This window comes from Hippopotamus amphibius, chromosome 15 (assembly GCF_030028045.1).
Source record: "Hippopotamus amphibius kiboko isolate mHipAmp2 chromosome 15, mHipAmp2.hap2, whole genome shotgun sequence".
NCBI lineage: Eukaryota > Metazoa > Chordata > Mammalia > Artiodactyla > Hippopotamidae > Hippopotamus > Hippopotamus amphibius.
Genome location: NC_080200.1, coordinates 2,422,790 through 2,444,301, shown reverse-complemented (window position 1 = coordinate 2,444,301; position 21,512 = coordinate 2,422,790). Strand labels below are relative to the sequence as shown.

The following is a 21,512-nucleotide window of genomic DNA, read 5'->3' as shown; positions in this document are numbered from 1 at the left end:
GCACTGCAACAAAGAGTATCCCCCGATCACCACAACTAGAGAAAGCCGGAGTGCAGCAACGAAGACCCAACGCAGCCAAAAATAAATAAATGAAATAAATTAATTAAAAAAATACTGTACTGGAACACCACTCTATATAAAATAGATTAACAACAAGGATTTGCTGTAGAGCACAGGGAACTATATTCAACATCTTGTAATAACCTGTAATAGGATAGAATCTGAAAAAGAATAGATATATAACTGAATCACTTTGCTGTACACCTGAAACTAACACAATACTGTAAATCAACTATAGTTCAGGGGGGTTGGGGTGGGATGAATTGGGAGATTGGCATTGCCATATATACATTACTAACAAGAAAAAAATCTCAAATTGTACACTTTAACTATATGCAGTTTATTGTATGTCAATTAGATCTCAATAACATTTCTTAAAAAAAGAAATGATATTTTGGTTCTAAAAATGAAAGATTTAAGACAATAAATTTCCTTTATATGTAAAAAGAAAAAAAAGCTATAGTATAATAAAAAAATTTAATTAAAAAATGCTGGAGTGGCTACGTTAAAATCAGACAGAGCAGACATCATAGCAAGGGACATATATGATTAAAAGGGCCAATTTACCAATCTTGAATGTGTATGCCTCTCACCACATACAACCAGCAAACAATCCAACAATATGCAGTCAAGACTCAAGAAATAAAAACTGATAAAGATGAAAACTGACAAATCTACAATTATACTTGGAGACTTCAAACTGTGCTCTCAGAAACTGGTGGGAAAAGTAGAGAGAAAATCTGCAAAGAACTAGAAGACCTTGATGATATTTTCAACCAACTTGAAATGGCATTTCCAGAACACTCCACCCAACAGCAGAATATACATCCTTTTCAAGTTAACATGGGACATTCAACAAGACAGACCTTATCCTTTAATCACATGCATCAAGGTAGGTCATAAAACAAACCTTAAATTTAAGAGAAGTCAAATCATCCAAAGTAGGTAACAAAATTAAACTAGTTATAAACAACACAAAGCTATGTGAAAAAAATCTCCAAAGATTTGGAGATTAAATCATCAACTTCTTAATAACATAGATGGAAGAGCCATGAGAAAATACTTTTAATTCAATGAAAATGGAAATGAAGATTTGTGAGATGCAGCCAAAACAGTGCTTAGAAGAAAAATCATAGCATTAAATGCTTATATTATAAATTATGTGAATGTACTTAGTGTCATTGAGCTGCACTCCCCAAATGGTTAAAATGGTAAGTTTTAGATTACATGTATTTAACAACAGTTGGAAAAACCACAAGGGAGGAAAAAGTAACCTAATGACGTCATCACCTTCGCATATTCCTTTGGGTTAGAGCAAGTCGCAGGCCCTGCCCACACTCAACAGGAGTGGGTGACTCCCAGGCTGGGTATGGAAACTCTCTTCCCTGCCCCGACAGACCTTCCCAGCTCAGGCCCTTTTCCCTGACCTCCAGCCCTGTACAACCTGCCATCTGCTTTCCAGCTGGATTTCATCCTCCAGCCATCACACGACCTGACACTCGGTCATGCCTTTCCTGCAGCCAAGAGTGCCCTCCTCTGGCCCTTAAACATCATCCCCCTCTTTCCAGGCCCCCTCAGATCCACCTCCCCCTGGAAACCTTCCGTGACCACCAGAGGACTTGACTCTTGAGTCAGCCAGGGTTTGCTCAGGCAAATCCCTTCCTTTCTTTGAATCTCAAATTTCCCCATCTGCATAATGGGCCCAATGACATCCTCTTTGTTGTGAGACCCCAATGCAATGTCAGATGTCTCCAAGCCAGGGTTCTGGGCATGGGACGTTCCTTCCTTCTCTCCTTCCTTCCTTCATCAGACTTTTACTGAGCACCTGCTATAGGCCAGGTCCTGTACTGAACTGCAGGGAACATAGCACAACCAAGGCAGACCCCAGATTCCACAGAAGGAAGTTCTGGAGGGCCCTGGCCTCATCTAAGCCACACCATTGCCTGCCTGGGAGCCAGCGTGACCCTCCCCTGCAGTATGTTCTCCACACAGCAGCCAGAGGGAGACTAAAGGATGCAGATGTGATTGTCTAACCTCTCCCTCCTATAAAATCCTCCAAGGCTCCCTACTGCCTTTGGGTTAGAGACTATCCCCACCAGGTCACCAGGGCCTATGCTGCCTGACAGTCCCCTAATAACTTATCCTACCCTCACCCCCTCCCTCCAGGCTACCCTGTGAGTGTAAAGGGTTCTAGACAAAGGGCCTGTTGCCGAGAAAAACCTGGCCTCTGTTCACTGATGCCAGATAGAAATACGGAGACAGAGCTTTGGGTGTGGTAGAAAGGAGCAGCTTTATGACTTTGCCAGGCAAAGGGGGAACACAGTGGCCAGCGCCTCAAGAACTGGGCCCCCCTCTCTGGGGACTAGGGAGAGGGCTTATCGTCGGGGCTCGTGGTCAGGGGTGGGCGATAAGGATCAAGGCAGTCACAGTCTTGCATTCTTCTGATGGGTGGGTGGTGAGGTAGGTAGAAGTCAGCATCATCCACCTTCAGGTCCAACTGGTCTGGGGTCTGCACGCTTGTGGGCAGCACACCCTCCTTAATCCTGAACTTCTCGCACCTGGAAGGGGTTTCAACTTCTGCAAAATAGCTCCAAGGTAATGTGCGTATTGCTGCTGGGGAAACAGGACCTGCCCCAAGGCGGCTCGTGCCTGTTTCTCCCAGGTCTCGCGGGCAACCCCTCCCTTCATTAATGAACAACTGCTTGGGGCTTCCCTGGTAGCACAGTGGTTAAGAATCTGCCTGCCAATGCAGGGGACACGGGTTTGATCCCTGGCCCGGGAAGATCCCTGTAAAAAAAAAATTAAAAAAAAAAAAACAACTGCTTGAATCTGCCCACTGGAACTCAGGGAAGGTCACGGAGGCTGAACGAAGGCTGTTTTCCTATCATCAAAGAAATACGGGACACGGAAAGGCTCTGTGCCCAGGAGCCCCGCAGGGCCCTGCTCAGTATCAGGCCCGGTTGGTGCACACTCTGAGGCAGAGCCATACCTGGTGTGTTGGAGGAACAGCGAGGAGGCCGGTGTAGCCGGGGGAGAGTGAGAAAAGGGGAGAGAGGGAGGAGGGGACGGGGCAGGTCGTGCAGGGCCTTGTGGGCGGCGGGTAGGACTTGGGCTTTTACCCCGGGGAGGTGGAACCCAGGAGGGCTGCGGGCAGAGGGGGCGGGGCCCGACTCAGGTGCTCACGGCCGCCCTCTGGTGGCTGCTTCGGGGAAGACAGACTGTTAGGAGGGACTGGAGCCCAGGACCTGGATGGAGGGGACTGCGCTGGCCCCGGTGGGAGATCCTAGGGCTGGGTCAAGTGGAGGCAGAGGAGGTGGGAGAAGTGGGAAGACTTAGGATAGACTTTCGAAGGCAGAAACGGCAGGACTTGCTGCTAGATTGGTTATGGAGTGCGCAAGCAAGAAGTCGAGGATAACATCAAGATACATGGCCCCAGCACCTGGAAGGATGGAACTGACATCTGCTGACACGGAGACGACGTGGGAGCAGCAGGACTGGGGACCAGGAACAGTTTAGACGTGAAGAACATCTGCTTGGAGACGTAGGTGGATTCACAGATGTCAGGGGCTGGGCTCCTTTGAGGCTTCGGTGGGGGGCAGACAGGGAGAGAGAGTAGGCCTTGTCCCCATGGGCTGTTGAGGGCCTGGGGCTCTTTCTGGACCCCGTCCCCAGAGCCCTTTACACACCCGTACACCCACCCACGCAGGGCCCTCTGCCTGGGCCCTGGAGCTGTCCGCGACCCCCGGTGCTGAAGCTCCAGCTCCACGCAAGAACCCGCGCTGGGGTAACGTGACTGGCAGGGAGTGTGCGCTCCAAACGTGTCCCTGAGTTTACCCACGATGGCAACGCTCTTTCAGTGCTATTAGTCTGCGCTGGTTTCTATGCCTCGCACATTTCGACCTGTATTGTACAGACCCCCAAAGAGAGGCAGGTGCCTGTCGCTCTGAGTCGGTTCCAACCTCCCTTCTCTATAGGAGGTTCCTGTGCCTTTAAATATCACTGACTGCGTCGCTCCTGATGTCACAATCACCAGGGCTCCAAAGACAGGCCTGAATTCAGGCTGTGGATTGGCTGATGGGCTCATGAATATGTAGATACCCTTAACCTCCACCTCGTTCTGGTAGGCTCGGGAAAGAAGGGGGCGGAGAGGAGGCGGGGATGGCGCGGGGCGAGGCGCTGGGGGCGTGGTCAGAGGGTATTTCGGTGCCTCTTGCTCCTGCCTGGGTCTCCAGCACCTACCTGCAGCCGCGCCTGGCACACCGCAGGTTCTCAATAAATGCCTGTTGCCGGTCGAATCCAGTAGGAGCGATGTCCGAGAGTTCACTTTTCTGATTCGGGAGATCTTGTGTTGCCTTCTCTCCATGTTATAATGACAAAGGCTGTTATTCGTGTGCATTAATCTCCTTGATCGGCTCGATAATCCTGGATGGTGCATAGTTATTTTACAGATGAGGAAACTGAGGCTTGGAAAGGGAATAAGGTTGTTCAAGGGCATGCAAACCTTGAAAAGCTCAACGAAAATTGAGGACCCAGACGTGAGTATGCCGGTCTCCGTCTTCATGGGCCTCACGTCCTATGTCAACCTGTTTGGCCACCACGTGTCCTGTTTGCATCCTCTGTGTAACTCTGAGGCCAGCCAGGCTGAAGGGCTCCCTGTTCTGTCACTAGGGCCCGGGTCATTGCCACCTCTACACCTTGGCCAGTACCATTCCCTGTGCTCGGGAGATTAGCTGTGCTTCCACTCCAAGCCAGCATCTCAGAACTCCAGGGTAGGAGGGTTCCCGGCGGGGGAAACCACAGGTGCAAAGGCCTGGCAGCTGGACCACATTCAGTCTGGAGAGGGGAGGAGACAGAAGAGAGGTGGGGCTGATCCCACGGGCTTTAAGGGACAGTCTAAGAAATTTGGGCAAGGTAGCTTTTACATCCCAGGAGAGAGCGCAGGGATCTCACCACGTCATCCAGCCCCCAGTGCGCGTGCGGCACACGTTGGGTGCTCAGTAAACGCGAGTGGCACTTCCAGGGAAGAGCCAATACTGCTGAACGAAGGCGTGAGTCTCTGCTGTCCCCTGCTGGTGGCCAGGAGCAAAGCCTCTGGAAAGTGAATTTTCCATGGGATTGATTTATTTTGACATTTCTGGAGTGCTTACTCTGGGCTTTATAAATATTAACTCGTTCATTTCCACAACAACCCTCAGAAGCGTGTGCCCGACGAGACTCATTTTCCAGAAGAGGGGCGCGATGGAGCCTCAGAGAGTTCGCCCACTGGTCTGATAAAGGTCATAAGTGAGATTCAAACCCTGGGCAGTCTCCGGACTTAAGCTCAAGCCTCCAGACTTAAACACTACGATTTTAGGACACTTAGTGAGCACCTGCTATGTGCTGGGCTCCAGGGAATAAAAGAGTAAATAAAACAGGACAGGCACTGACGACCTGCTATTTTAGTTACTACAGCTTTACAACGTGTCTTACTGTTGTATAGCATAGCGTGGTATAGAGGTTCAGTGGGCAGACTCTGCGGCCAGCCACCCAACCGCTCTGTATTTCCCCATCTGTGAACTAGATCCCGCCTCCTGGGGTTGTGGCAGTGATTAAATGAGTTAATCCTAATAATGCACTGGGAACCATGCCCTGCACATAGTACATGCTCAGTAAACAGCCATTCATTTCGGGACATCCCAGCCTTGCTTCCCTTACAATTCAATTACCCACATGAACTTGAGAATAGGTTTATCCACTTCCAAGGAAACTATTGCAGGGGTCTGAACTGTAATGAAGTTCAAGGTTCTTCTGGGAGAGAAGTGATCCTTTAAGATGGTGAGTTGCCCTGGGTATCTCCATCATCCAGTTCACCACTTGTCTGTGTGTGTGTGTGTATGTGTGTGTGTGTGTGTGTGTATTTATGTCTTTCAGTAGAATGTTACTGTTTTCTCTCTGAAGGTTTTCCTGAGGTTTATTCCAGGTACTTTGTAGTTTCTGTTGTTGTAGTTGAAGAGGTTTTGCTGATGTGTTAGTTACCATTGCTGCATGGCAAATTACCTTAAAACTTTGTGGCCTAAAACATTTATTATCTCAGTTTCAGAAATCTGGGGCTGCTTAGCTGGGTCCTCTGCTTCAGGGTCTCCCACAGGTGGCAATCAAGGTGTCATGCTTGGCTGGGGTCTCATCTAAAGGCCCAACCAGGGCGGGATCCACTTCGAAGCCCACATGGTTGTAGGTAGACTTCAGTTCCTCACGGGCTGTTGGCTGGAGGCTGCCACCCCACCCCCATTCCTTGCTGTGAGAGCCTCTCTGAGGGCAGAGGAGAAGTTGAGTTAAATGTGGGTACTTTCCCCCAAATAACTCCCATACCTGTCTTTCCCATTCTTTTATCTTAAAAAAAAAAAAAGTATTTAAAACTAATTCTTGGACTTTGCTGGTGGTGCAATGGTTAAGAATCTGCCTGCCAATGCAGGGGACAAGGGTTTGATCCCTGGTCTGGGAAAATCCCACACACTGCAGAGCAACTAGGCCTGTGTGCCACAACCACTGAGCCCACATGCTGCAACTACTGAAGCCTGCATGCCTAGAGCCCATGCTCCACAACAAGAGAAGCCACTGCAATGAGAAGCCTGTGCACCACAACAAAGAGTAGCCCCCACTTGCCACAACTAATGAAAGCACATGCAAAGCAACAAAGACCCAACACAGCCTAAAAATAAATAAATAAAATTAAAAGTAAAACTAATCCTTAATTTCCTAAGTAATACCTAAATATACTCACCTTGTAAAGACTGCTGCTGAGATTCAACTCTGCTTAGTCTTGGTCTCTAATTCTTCACTCCCCCAAAGCCACCCCTGCCATCATTTTGGTGAATATACTTCTATCCTTTTCTTCTCATTCTTATAATCATATACGTGTCCCCAGAGAGAATGTTTTAAATATATGTATTCATCTTTCTCTCTAGCTTTCTCACTCCCACCCCTCCACCCCCTCACACACACATTGGATCACATTCTCTGGGGGAAGCCAGCTGCCATGTCATGAGCAGCCGTATGGAGAGGCCCATGTGGTGAGGAACTGAGGCCTCCAGCCAACAGCCATGGGAAGGAACCAGCTTGGAAGCAGCTCCTCCAGCCCCAGTTGAGGCTTCAGATGAGGCAGCCCTAGCTGATGTCTTGACTGTGACCTTGTGAGACACGCTGAGCCAGAACTACTTAGGTAAGTTACTCCTGGATTCCTGACCCATAGAAACTGGGTGAGATAATAAATTTGTGGTGTTTTAAGTGAGTAAATTGGGGGGGGTATTTGTTATGCAGCAACAGCTAACTGATACACTCTGGGTGTTTCTTAGCCTAGTCCTCCTGGATGAACACCAACATATCAGCCAGGGCTCAGCCATCCCAAGCACACCCCTTTTCACTCTATGGAGACACTCAGGTAGAATCTCTGTTTTATACGGGTGCACATTCTAAATGTTTAATGACTTTGAGCTAAATTTATTTATGTACTTTGTTTTTTGTTTTTTTTTTTGGCTGCAGTGTGAGGTTTGCAGGATCTTAGTTCCCCAACCAAGCATCAAACCCAGTCCCCGGCATAGAAAACGCTGCGTCCTAACCATTGGACCACCAGGGACTTCCCTGACCTTTAGTTAAATTTAAAAGCTTAAATTAGACTATTGCAAACCACAACTTGAATTACCATCTAATACATTCACATTGAAGCCACCACATAGGAGAGGAGTGGGATAGGACAGTGGTTAAGAGACCAGCCTGAGAGCCTGGGTTCAATTCTTGCTGTGCAGCCTCGGGGAGGTCATGTAACCTCTCTGGGCTTCAGTTTACTGACTCATAAAGTGGGGCTATTAATAGGACACACCTCATAAAGCTGTGGCAGGTTGAGTTATGCCATGTAAAATGTTTAGACTAGAGTTGTCCGAGAGAACTTCTGCAGTGATGGATGTGTGACTCTTGAGCCCTTGAAATGTGGTTTAGTGTGACTGAGAAAGTAAAGTTATAATTTGATAAGTTGATTGAAATGTAAATAGCCATAGGTGGCAAGTGGCTACTGTATTGGATGACACAGGCTTGAAACAACGCTTGGCAAATAGTAGGTGCTTAATAAATGCTTGGTAGGAATATTATCCTGCCAAGTTTTTCTCCAGAGTGCCAATTTATACCCCACCAGCAGCACAGAGGTCACCCCATGTATCATCCTAACACCCCAACCTGATTACACCCCTCCCTTGCTCAAAATCCTCTGTAGCTCCCAACTGATATCAAGATAACGTCCCAGGGAATTCCCTGGCAGTTCAGTGGTTAGGGCTCCATGCTTCCACTGCAGGGGGCACAGATTCAGTCCCTAAGATCCTGTATGCCAGGTAGCACGGCCAAAAACTAAAATAAAAAAATAAAATTAAAATAAAATAAAATATGTTGTCCCAGATTTGCTGGTCTCATTGTGATTACAACTTCTAGCATACTTAAGAATTACTTTTTCTTGTGGGGACAGGGTATCTTTGATTTTTGCCCAAAAGTACTTTCTCCTTGATTGCAAGCTTGAGTGGGTGGGGACAAGGTCCAGCACACAGTAGGTGCTCAGTCACAAAAGAACCTCTGTAACCCAGTGCCTATCACCTCTGCATCCATTTCTTCACCCAGTGCTGTGGTCTTAGCCAAGGGTCCAAAGACCACAACATCCCAAGCCTCTGAGCCTTTGCCCAGGCTGCTCCTTCCACCCGGAAAACCCTTCCAGATGGACTCAGACTCACCTGTCCAGCTCCCACCACAGCTGGGCCTCGTTCTCTCTGCTGGAGCTGGAGCAAAGCACTTCCTGTCTCTGAGCCTCAGTCTCCTCAACTGTAGAATGGGATGAGTCACTGATAAGATTAAAAGACATCATTTCTGCAAAGCCCCTGGCAGGATAGTAAGCAGCTCATTAAATCGAGCGGTTGGTACCCCTCCCATGAATTTGGAAAGGCTCAGCTTGGTGTGGCCATCCCCCTCTACTCACCTCCCTACTCCAGGGTTTTACCCTGGAGCCCACTTCCCCCCATCCCAGGACTCAGGATTTTTTTTAGGATCTTTGATGCCTTCACTAGAGTGGGAGAGGGGCTGCAGGCTGTTTTATTTTTGTTTGTTTTTTTCCAACCAAGCCCACATTATCTCCTGGATCTTACCTCCTCCAGGTATCACCTCTTTGGAGCATTTCTGGGTCCTTGACTGCATCAGGTCCAAAGGGGGGATTTCTCCCTCAACATTCCAATTCAGATCTATTGTGTAGCAAGCATTGGTGAGGATGCGGAGAAACAGGAACTCTCCTGTGTTGCTGGTGGGAACACAGAGTTACCAGGACCCAGCAATTCCACTCCTAGGTATGTGCCTGAGAGAACTGAGATGGGTGTTCAGACAGAAACCTGCACGCAGACAATTACAGCAGCACGATTCACAATGGCCGAAAGTGGACCCAAGTGTCCATCAACGGATGAATGGTCCACCACACATGGGAACATCACTCAGCCATGAAAAGGAGAGAAGCCCTCATGCTCACTGGAACGTAGACGGACCCTGAGAACACGATGCTCAGTGAGAGAAGCAGACACAGGACATACAGGGTGTGATTTTGCTAATGGAAAACGTCCAGAACAGGCAGATCCACATACACAGAGAGTGGGTTCCTGGTTGTCAGGGGGCTGGGGGAGGAGGATGGGGAGTGACTGCTGATGGGGATGGGGCTTCTTTCTGAGGTGATGCAAACCTCCTGGAACTAGACAGGCGCGATGGTTGCACAACCTTGTGAACGTACTTAACACACTGAATCGTACACTTCAAAATGGTAAAGGTGGTGAACTTTATGTTACGTGAATTTTACCCCAATTACAAAAACGTGTATCGTACAGTGTTTCTCCCCTGTGCACCGCAGCTGCCTCCCTGAGAGCAGAGCCCAGAACCATCTGGTCACTGCTGTGGCCAGCACAGGGTCAGGCACTCGGCAGGCATTCAGTAAACGTTTGTTGAATGAACGAATGTGGGAATCGACAAACACAGGCACCCCCTCTTCTTGAGAAAGAACACGCCATTTCTTCAATGTCTAGAAGACTCCATCGGAATCCTGGCCATGGGAACGTCAGACCCTTCTTCCTCCCGCACCCCCTCACTCTAAATCCGATCTCTTTCTGGCCCGGGCCACCTGATGCGGCCAGATGTATTTGCTCTTTATCGACGAGAGAGGGCAAATGAGGGAGGACCCGGTCCTTTAGCAAGTAAAACTTTTATTAAATAAACTTTCAGTTTCTCCAGAGCAAAGAGAGGCGTTTTGGACATGAAGTCTGCAGCTTCTCACCTGAAACACGCCACAGTGACAAGGACCTCAAGATTCAAACCAAGTCAACCCAAAGTTCCCTCCAAGTCTTTTTCTCCGTGTGTGTGTGTGTGTGTGTGTGTGTGTGTGTGTGTGTGTGTGTGTGTGTGTGTGTGTGTGTGTGTGTGTGTGTGTGTGGCGGTTTGTCTCCAAAAGTCAGTTTGCAAGTTGAAACTTCATGAAATTACTCGTAGCAGAAATAAAGTACATCGTACAAATCACGTAGGTCTTTGATGTGGAGTATAAAAATGGTATTTACAGCCAGTAAACATGGACCAGAGGACACACGCCACTGCACGCCGCCACGCACTCCCAAGCAGGCCTGGCGGGGGCCGGGCGGGGCGGGACACGGCAAGGCCCCACGACCCCTGAGCACACGCACACGCAGACGCACAGGACACAGGCGCACTGGACAGGGTCTTGGAACAATTATCAAACTCTGGAATATCGAAACAGGTTGGTCAGAAGTTTTTTTTTTTGCTTTTTTTCTTTTTTCTTCTTTTTTTGTTTTGGTGTTTTTTTTTTCTTTTTTGCTATGTTTTTTTTTTTTCTTTTTTTTTTTTCTTTTTGTTGTTTTTTTCTGGGTCGGTCAACACATTTTGGTAGAAACAAAAGGGAATGCTTTTTTTTTTCTTTTCAAAAAATTTTTTTTCTTCTTGAGCTTATGAAGTTCTCTGGCGCCTCGTCTGGCGTGAGGCCCCACCGGATGTCCAAAAAAAAAAACAAAAAACGGAAAAACCCCAAAAAAACGAACTTGACTCTGTGCTTCAAGGGGGGTCTTCACGGTTTGGGTAGCTATACAGAGGCACCCTACAGGATTTCCCTCCCCACCCCAACTAGGAAACAAAAATCCATTGTCGTTTGATCCCCCCACCCCTTCCATTTCTTTTCTTCTTTGTACCTGCTCAGAAAGACCAAAAAAAAAAAAAAAATCTTTGTAGAGGTATCTCCGGTGAAGGGGTGCTGGGCCCGTGCACTCTGGGCTTGTCCAGTGCACGTGGCGATCTTGGTCATGAGATTGTGAATTCCAGGCTGGTGATCCAAAGGCAGGGAGGGTGCCTGCCTGCCCTTGGGAGGGGGCTCGAGGGGTGGGGGGCTCACCCCGACCCTGTATGCCCCCGACGGAAAGCTAAGGGCTATTGGTCACATGAGTAAGGCTATGACTGGGGTGGGGAGAGGTTGGGGAAGGCCAAGGGATCTGTTTTGTGCCTACATCTGGGGAGGGCAGGGCCCTGGGACAAGGGGGATGGGGGTTTCAGAAGCTGCAGCTAGGACCAGGGAGGGACACTGAAGCCGGTTGAGCCCACAGGCCCGCGAGAATCTCGAATCGTCGGTGGCGGGGGGGTCGAAAGTCCTGGAGGTATATCGCGTTGGCTGATGAATCCAGTGTTTGGCCGGCACCCTGGTCTGACATGACAGCGGGAGGTGGCGGACACTGGGCTGCCCCGCCAGCCTCAGCCCTTCTGAGCGTCCCTGCTGAGTGACCGGCCCAGGGTCACCTTCTCTTGTGATGGAAGGAAGTCGGAAAAGTTTGGTCCCATGATCTATACTCAAAAAATATATATAGTGTCTATAGCTCTATATATATATGCATATATATATATAGGAAAAGTTGCGATTTTGTTTGGGGAAGCCACAAAGGTTGTGTGGGTGGGGGGAGGTGGGAGCGAGGACATCTCCCAGGAGGGGGCCGTGAACCCCTTGGCCCCCAACTCAGGAGTCCCCCCGCAGACCAAGAGGCCCCCTTCCCGCTCCATGTGGCCTTGGGCAGCGTTTCACATTTTGGGGAGGGGGTCAGGGGAGAAGGGAGAGGAAGGGGGGGGCTGGTGTCCAAACTCAGTTGTAATTTACGGAAAAGTCCTGGATCGGTTGGAAGTGGGAAGGCCCCTCACCTGGCGGAGAAGGGAGGGGCGTTAGGGCGCGGCGCTGGGGGGGAGGGGGGGGTCACGTCGGCCGACATCACCTCCCACCCACCCCCCTGCCCTGGCCAGGCTGGGGTCTGGGCACCCAAGGGCCCCCATCTTTGCAGAGAGAGTCCATTTCGGGGTTTGGAGGCTGACACACCTCCTTGGAAGGGACCGAGTGTCGCCAAGCCCGTGTCCTCCGGCTACTGGGGACAAACATTTCTGTTTCTTTCTGCCTCCTCTTTCCTGCTCCCTGCCCCCATTTCTGTTCATTCGTGGCGCTGGAAACGGTGCCTGGCGCACAGTAGGTGCTTAGTGAGGATTTGCTGTCAGGATGCTCAAAGCGCAGATCGCCTGTTGTCGGCTTCCAGGGGCGGATTTCCGCGCGCGCCCCCAAAGACCCACGACCCGGTGACTGAACACCCTTGAGTCTGTGGGTGCTGCCCTGGCAGGGTCTGGGAGCAGCCCCTCACTGAGCACCTGCTTCACACCAGACCCCAGGGGAGCCTCTGTGATGATGGCGGCGATGGTGGTTTAAGAGGAGAAAAATCAGACCGAGTTATCAGGAGCTTTCCAGGTGGCGGGTCCTGGGCTCAGCTGGGAAAACACCGGGGGCCCTGGTGAACCCACCCCGCGGCCCCCGGGGGAGGCCACGTGCACGGGCCCATTTCACGGATGAGGCTTGTCAAGGCTTGAGCTCACTTATCAGTTTTCCCATTGGCCCCTGAGGCTCACGGTTCACTCCCCCAAAGAAGTGATGAGTTGCCAGAGTTGTGCACTCTGACAACGCGAACGCTCTCAGGGATTTGTTCGTCTGTTTGAGGAGGTTCCCCCCCAAGCCCTGGTGTGCCCGCTGGGTGGGGCAAACATTCCACTCTCCCATCACCCACTGGGTATGAATGATGCCAAATGGAGAGCTCCCAGAGGGGACCAGCTGGGAGGACGGATTCTCAGCACAGGACGGAAGCCCCTCCCCACAGCCCTCCCCACCCCAGACCAAGCCCCACCTCTTAGGTGAACTTCTATTCATCCTTCAAAGCCTTCTGCAGGAAGGATTTCCTAACTACCCTCCCCACCCCCATCCTACTGCTCCTGTTGCAGCCCTGACCACAGGGTGGGGGAGGGGGGTTAGTTGGGGGGATTGGGGGTGTCTTCTTCCAGCTCTGTCCCCGTCAACCAAACCTAGGGGCTCCTTATGGCCTCTTGCAGCACCCCCCCAGCCTGGGGAGGGTTTGGAGAATGAGGAGGGGGTGCGGACAAGACCGGGGTGGGCGCGGGGGCGGGGCCGCCTGGCGGCTCACCTGGGCCAAGCCCGCAGCCTCGGGGCGGCTGTGGGCCCGGTCAGTAGGGGTGTCCCGGATCTTTGGGCCGCTTCAGCTGCACTTTGAGCCTCTTCATGCCGATCTGAAAGCCGTTCATGGCCTGGATGGCGGTCTGCGCACTGGCCGGGTTGTCAAAGCTCACGAAGCCTGCGGAGACCGGGGTGGACCCACGATGGTGGGCAACGCGGGCGTCCTCTGCTCGCTCCAGTGCTGCAGCCCTGGCTGCCCGGCTCGCGGGGTCCTGGGGGCGGGGGTGTGCGCTCGCAGGGGTAGGCGGCCCAGGGAGGTGGGAGGGCTTCCCAGGGGACGCACGGCAGCCCTGGCCTGGTTCTGACACCCCCCTGGGCTTGCATGCCCATGGGGACAGGGCACTCACTCCTTACCTGCAGTCTGCTCTGCTGAGACTTTCCCAACCGACGTGGGGGACAGGTGGGGTCTCTGGGGTTCCCCCGGAGGGCCACGTTCTCCCTTCCCCCACCCCATGCCTGCCTCCTTCTCGGCCCTGGATGCCAACCCTTTGCCTCCCCTGAGACCTCTATCCATCTGGGGTCTTGTCTGCCCATCTGACTCTGTCAGCCTTTGCGTGTGTGTGTGTCTTTTTCTTCTCTCGGTCCCTCCCTCCCTCTCTCGCTGTCTCTTCTCTTTTTGTCTCTGTCTCTCTCTGGCATCATCGGTCTTTCCAGCCCCAGACTCCCCCCGACCCTGGGCCAGCAGAAACACTCCAGCACCCACCCCCTACCCCCACTTAAGCTTCCACCGGCACAACTCCCTCCACCTGGCCCTAGTCCTGCCCCTTACCTGTTGGTCCTCACGGGCTTCCTAGGGGACTGTGCAGAGGCCACAGGGGCTGAGGGGGTCCTCCTGGGAGAGGGAGCCTCATGTGTGGGCACTTGGGGGCAGGATACCCAGCTCCGTGGGAGAGGCAGGAGGTCAGGCAGAGAGATGGTGGGATCAGGACTGAGGGGTCTGGCTGAAGCCCATGGGGAGCCACAGGGGAATCTGGAGCTGGGGGGTGGGTGGAAGTCTTCACACCACCCACACCTCGCATTTCATAGATGAGGAAACTGAGGCTCAGAGAAGGCATGTGACCCTCTGACTGCTGAACGTGATGGAGTAGGTTTTCCTTCAGAAAGTTCCTTCTTCCTCCTGGAAGCAGGATGTAGAGGAGGGGGCCTGGGCACTGGTGGGGGGTGGGGTCCCTACCTTGCTGTGTGACCTCAAGCATGTTGCTTGACCATTCTGTGCCTCTCTTTCCTCCCTGTGTAAACTGGGGTACTAGCTCCCTTTTATGGTTGGATAATGGGTATATACAGGAGATGCTTAATAAATAGTCAAGAGTGGACCCTTCCAGGAGGACAGTGGAGGGTTCAGAGCCCAGGTTTTGGAGTCAAACAGACTGGTTCTAATCTAAGTTCTGCCTCTCTGCTGCTGTGTGACTTGGGACAAGTTATGCGCCTATGTGAGCCTTAATGTCCTCTGTTTCTGCGGATAAGGAAATTCTCCCCACAGCCCACAAGGCCTTGCATGACCTGTCCCGTCCCCTTCCTGCCCTCCCCTCTTCTCTCTCTCCCCTCCTCACTCACTCTGCTTCAGCCGCACAGGCCTCCTCACTGTTCCTCCAATGCACCAGGCCCAGTCCTGCCCCAGGGCCTTTGCACATGTGGTTCCCTCTGCCTAGGACACTCTTCCCCAAGACACTCCCATGGCTGGCTCCTCACATTCAGGTCTTGGTTGAAACGTAGCCTCCTCCTTATCAGTCTGTATTTTCTTACCAGTTTTATTTTTCTCTATACCATTTATAACTCCCTGGCCTATATCCCACATTTATTTATTTCCATCTCCTTCCCCTGGACCTGTGCTTTCCAATTCGGCCAGCAGTCACTGGCCATGGGTGGTTATTTCAATTGAAATTCATTAAAATTAAGTAAAATAAAAAATTCAGTCCTTTGGGTGCACAGGCAACATTTCAAGCCCTCAGCAGCCACATGGGGCAGATGGGGCAGATGGCACGGATGTAGAATGTGTCTATCATCAGAGAAAGTTCTACGGGCAGGGCGGCAAGGCTGTGAGCTTTCAGAGGGCGGGGATTTGTGTTGGCTTCCTTCACTGCTGTGAAGTAAGTAATAAGTAAGCACTTATTAAGCACCTACTGTGTACCAGGCACTGTGCTGGGTGCTGGTATACAGTGGGTGCTTAATAAGTGCTTACTTACTACAAATGTGATTTTTTTTTTCTTTTTTCTTAGCCATGCTGTGCAGCTTGTGGGATCTCAGTTCCCGGACCAAGGACTGAATCCAGGCCCTCGGCAGTGAAAGCGCAGAGTCCTAACCACTGGACCGCCAGGGATTCTTTGGGATCAGACCTGTCTTGCGGCTGACCACACCCTCCCCTTCCCCCCATGCCAGGGTGAGGGGTGCGTGGGACGGGGCCGGCAAGCAGGAAGGGGCACCCACGGCAGGGACTCACCAAAACATTTGCTCTGGTTGGTGGCTCGATCCATAAACACCTTGGAGGAGATGATATTGCCGAAGGGCAGGAACATCTGCGTCAGCTCCGTGTCTCCAAACTCCTGGGGGAGGTGGTAGATAAACAGGTTACAGCCTTCGGGACCTGCAGGTGGGGGAGAGAAAGACGTAAAGCCCCCAAGGAGAGGAGGCGGACCCCCGAGGGAGAGGCGCGGGTCCGGAGCCCACATCTGGCGTCTCCAGCTGTTGGGAGAGGGGTGCCCCGTGACACCCGGAAAGAAGGGGCATGGAAGTGGCGGGGAGGGGAGGCGGGGCGCCCTGATCCCTTGTCTATACAATCCCACACTCGGGTACTCCAAAACTCTAACGATCCTCAGGCCTCAGAGAATTTATAAAGTTCATATGATTCCTACCCCCAAACGGAGATAAAGCCTTCCATCCCAGATCCCGGATAACCCCAAAATCCCAGACAGCCCCATGCCCCTGGAAAAGCCCTAAACCTCAAACTCATGGTCATTTACAGAAATCAGATGAACTGGGTGTAGGGTACAGGGAAACTCTGTACCGTCTTTGCAATAACTCTGTAAGCCTAAAACTGGTTTAAAATGAAAGTCCAGTGATCACAGAATAAAACAAGTAATTCCCTGGCCCCAAACCCCAAATATTCAAATATTTTTCAAAACCTTCAATAACCCTCCAAACCTTGGATAATTTCAAAACTGATGCAAAAATAAAATCAACGGGAATAAAAAGATTATTTTCCAGTCCCAAACCCCAGATATTCTGAAACCACCGATAATTTTTAAACGATATGCTATACTAACCAGAAGTAATGTTTTAAAGCACAGCTAACCCTCAGAATCATCCCCTACCCCAATAATCCCCAGTGCAAGGCTCATATAAGAACTATAAATAATAACAGCATTTTAAAACCTTGATTATCCGAAATCATCAACAGTCCTCAAACCTGCTGCTAATCCCATACCTACAGATGACCTTCTCCCAGGTCCCCCCAAACAAAGGAAACCCTCAAACCACCAGAAATCCCGCCACCCTCACAGTGAATATTCCCCACCCCAGAAAATACAAAATCCAAGATTACACATCCACATCCACCCTTACCTTCCTGACGAGGACCACAGTTCTGCTAACATGCTTGTTTTTTGCTGTTTGGTTTTGTTTTTGGCTTTTTTTGCCCAAGGGGCACAGCTTGCAGGATCTTAGTTCCCCAACCAGGGATTGAACCGGGGGCCATGGCAGTGAAAGCGCAGAGTCTTAACCACTGGACCGCCAGGGAAGTCCCTAATATGCTTGTTTTTAAAATGCAAGTGTGTTCCCATGCAACTGATATGTTATGGAACCATTTCAAGCAAACACGAATTTTGTATTTGCTTGTGTGCTAGCTCATCTCCAAGAAACACTAGGTGAATGCAGAAAACCACATCCAGCTGAACTGAACCTCATTAAGAAAGCAAAATGCACACACACACACGTATACACAGCTTCAACACCCATCAGCTTTCCCAGTTCTCCAAGTGTGTCATCAGCAGGGCCCGTCCCCGTCTGGGGTTCCCATTCTCCGTCTAATTTCAGACGAGACTTTCCACCACTTCACGGTAACTCACATGCCGCAACCCTTCCGATGCCACGTCCCCCTGCAAACTTTTGGTCTTTCTCAAGCTAAAGTGCCAAATTTACTGTACTATTCATGTATGTCTGAACCATCTAACACGCATAAAACTGTGCTACCGTTTTTATTCGGGACTCATCTTTGTTTCTTTTTTGTCACATCACAGCCAGCATTTTTGAATAGTGTACCCCTGACCCAATCTCCCCTACGAGCCTTGTATTCAACAGCTGGTATTGTGAGGTTCTGCAAACTCAGCTGACTCTCCAGAAAGCGCATGTCCTGTTACAGCAGCACGGACTGCATGGGGACCAGCTTTTACCCACTGCACCCTGCCAGTGGCCCAGCAGGCGCAGGGCGAGGGAGACATTGAACAGAGCCTCATAGAACTCAGTCTGCAGGCCACGCCATCCATAAACTTCCCATGTCATGGGGAGATCTGGGGCTTTTCTGGTGGGTCGCCTCTCCCCAGCCCCCAGCCCTCACCCCCACTAGATGGGTGAAGGAGAGGAAAGGTCTCCCTGACTGAGTGCCCACTGTGTGTCAGCAACTGCTTCTGCTTAATCCCCAGCAAGGGGAGTAAGGTGGTCGCCTGTGTGGCAGATGAGCACACGGAGGCCCGGGACAGCGAGGTGCCTTCCTCAGGACCTCACAAGTCACAACTGGGTGGATTTGAATCCTGGTGTCCGACTCCAGAATCTAACCCCTCTCCCCTCTGACTCTACTGAGGAAGCCTCATTTGATTCGAGATACCTCATCACCCCACCCCCTAACCTCAAAAAAATTTCAAGAGAATCACCCCATTCTGGAGAGGGCTCCTGGTGGTGGCGGGGTCACGGCTATCCCTACCGGGTCGGGACTAGCCCGGTTCCCACTTTCCGGAGGAGGAGACTGAGGCTCAGAGAGGAAGAATCAGTCGCCCCCCCAAAGGCCCAGGGGCTGCGCCGGGGCTTGAACCCAGGTCTGTGCGGACCCCAGGCCGAGAGACCCCCCCGAGGCCAGGCCAGGCCAGGCCGGGGATCCTGGAGGTGGAGGGGGGCGGTCAAAGGGCGGGGCTGGCGCCCAGGGGAGGTCGCAGCCCCCTCACCTTCTCGCTGCTGCTGCTGCAGGAGGGGCGGCGGCTGGGGGACGCTGTGCGCGATGGGCGTGATGGCCGCGGTGGGGTACATGGCTGCGGAGACCGGGAGCGAGACACAGGGCGGAGCGCGCGTGAGGCCGGCGGGCAGCCGGGGCACGTGGGGCGGGGCTAAGATATGAGGGGCGGCCAAGGCCGGGTCTCGGGAAGACGGGGGCGTGGTCACACTGGAGGGCGCGTCCGGGAGGGGCGTGGTCAGGGGACAGGGTCTGAGGGAGGGACCAAAGCAACAGGGAAGGGTAGAGTGGGCGTGGCTGAAGGCGGGGGCCAAGGCCAGGTCTCGGGAAGGCGGGGGCGTGGTCACACTGGAGGGCGGGTCCGGGAGGGGCGTGGTCAGGGGAGAGGGTCTGAGGGAGGGACCAAAGCAACAGGGAAGGGAAGAGTGGGCGTGGCTGAAGGCGGGGGCCAAGGCCGGGTCTCGGGACGACGGGGGCGTGGTCACGCTGGAAGGCGGGCCTGGGAGCGGCGTGGTCCCAGCGGAGGGAGGGGCCAAGGCAACAGGGAAGAGTAGAGGGCGTGAGCGTGGCTGAGGGTAAGGCCAAGGCAGCCCTTAGGAAGACCAGCCCCAGATCCGAGCGAGGCCCTGGCAAAGGCGGGGTCAGAGTCTGGGCAGGACGTGAGGGGCGGGGCCAAAGGCAGGTTATGAGCGGCAGGGCCAAATGTTGCAGGAGGGTGAGGCGGGGGCGAGGCCAAGAACTAGGAGGCATGACTAGGCAGAATAGGGAAGACAGGACGCGAGGGCAGCCCTGAGGGGCGGGGCCATAGCTAGGTGTGGCTAGGGGCGTGGCGTGGCTAGCCCGGCGCACCGGGGCCGAGGGGCGGGGCCATGCGCGGGGCGGGGCCGCGCTGCCTCCCTACCTGTGTACTGCTGGACTCCGGAGAAGGCAGGATGGAGGGTCTCGGCCACCGTCGGGCTCTGAGCTGCGAGGCAGACGGAGGGGCTGAGTGGGGCGGGGGCAGCAGAAGTCTTCCATCCACCCGCCAATACCCATCCCGGCTTCACTTCTGTATGAACGTTTTACAGGTATGACCCTCACTTTACAGGTGGGGAAACTGAAGCTCAGGGACCCTCGTTTTACAGGTGGGGAAACAGCAGCTGGCACAGGGTCACTCAGGTAGGAAATGGCAGAAGCCAAACTCGAATCCGAGTTTTTCAGACTCCAGAGAGGTTTAACCATCATCCCCAACTCTGTTGCCATCCTGACCCCCTTGCTCCTCCCTTTTATTCTCTGGATTCTCCAGGACCCCAGGTCTGTGCTCTTGATCACCACCCATCCGCAATCCTCCCCCACTTCCCACCCCACATCTCGATCATCAGACACACTGTGGATCCCCTACGTGGCTGTGACCTTCCGACGGTCCCTAGAGGAGGACACAGGGGGAGGGGAGAGCTTGTCTAGGCAACTAGAGCTGGAGAGTCTGGGGAAAGTTGAGCCAAAAAAATCTTGAACGGAGTGGGGTTGCTAGAAGATGGGGTGGTGATTGGGGAGAAGACAGTAAAGGGGGCGCATGAATGAATTACTTTATAGTGATGGAACAGTTCTGTATGTTGAGTGTGGTGGTGGTTACACGAAACTATACCTGTGATAAAATGACACAGAACCAACCAACCACACACACACACACACACACACACACACACACACACAAGTGCCGGTAAACAGCGAAGTCTGAATAGGCTCTCCAACGCCCATTGAGTTCATCGTACTGTACCAGTGTCAGTTTCCTAGTTTTGATAACGTACTGTGGTTACATAAGATGTTAGCATGTGGGGACGCTGGGTGAGGGGTACCAGGACCTCTCTGTACTATTTTTGAAACTCCCCGTGAGCGTCAATCATTTCAAAATAGAAATAAAAGTAAATATATTCTCAGCGATGGAAAGGCAGATGACATACTTCACCTAAGCAAGGTGTGGGGAGATGTTTGCCTTGAAATCATGGAATAGGGCAGAGAAACGTGAGACGCCTGCTTCAGGAGGGCAGAGCCCAGTCCAAGTCAGTGCATGGCCAATATTAGATGGATGGATGGATGGATGGATGGATGGATATATGGATGGATGGATGAATATGGGCACTGATATTTTCCCAAATGGCAACGATTAATAATGAAGATTGATGGTGCCATTCTTGGTACCAGGTGATGTGTTAGCATTTTACGGACTGACTGCTTATCAGTGCAAACTCATGAGATGACTGACATTATCTGCCCCATTTCCCAGATGAGCAAACTGAGGCTCAGAGACTTAAAGAAATCGCCCAAGGACACCAAACTGGAATTTGAACCCAGAAAGGTCTGGATGCAGGGTTGCAAACATGTTTAATCTCCTTCTCTGTGCCCACAGCTAGTATCGGCTCACCTGAGACTCCCTTTGTCCTGCCTCTTTGTTCCCTGGACACCAAGGCATAGGGACTCATGCTTGTCCCAGGGACACCCTCCCTGCCCCTGCCATTCTCCTTGGTCCCCAGGGACAACCCGAGTTACCTGGGTAGGGCACAAGGCCATTGGCATATACAGTTTCTAGGGCGGGGTGCCCGCCAGGGAAGGGCACGACACCTGCAAAGCCATTGGTGATGGGAGCCACGAGGCCGGGCATGGCGGCCGTGCCAAGCAGCGGGGGTGAGTGCAGTCCTGGGGAGCGGAAGAGTGTCATGAGAAGCCTGG

At 52.1% G+C, this 21,512-nt stretch overlaps 1 protein-coding gene across 1 annotated transcript in view; it reads right to left on the bottom strand.

Moving 5' to 3' along the window:
* Positions 1-11,325: 11,325 nt before the first annotated feature.
* CELF5 (CUGBP Elav-like family member 5) overlaps positions 11,326-21,512 on the bottom strand; it is a 49,405-nt gene continuing 39,218 nt past the window's right edge. The window contains exons 8-13 of the mRNA XM_057709447.1: positions 21,333-21,479; positions 19,708-19,770; positions 18,802-18,885; positions 16,089-16,232; positions 13,602-13,769; positions 11,326-12,288 (exon numbers count right to left, since the gene is read on the bottom strand). Coding sequence (XP_057565430.1) covers positions 13,642-13,769; positions 16,089-16,232; positions 18,802-18,885; positions 19,708-19,770; positions 21,333-21,479 — 566 coding nt within the window. The 3' untranslated portion in view covers positions 11,326-12,288; positions 13,602-13,641. The remainder of the gene's footprint in view (positions 12,289-13,601; positions 13,770-16,088; positions 16,233-18,801; positions 18,886-19,707; positions 19,771-21,332; positions 21,480-21,512) is intronic.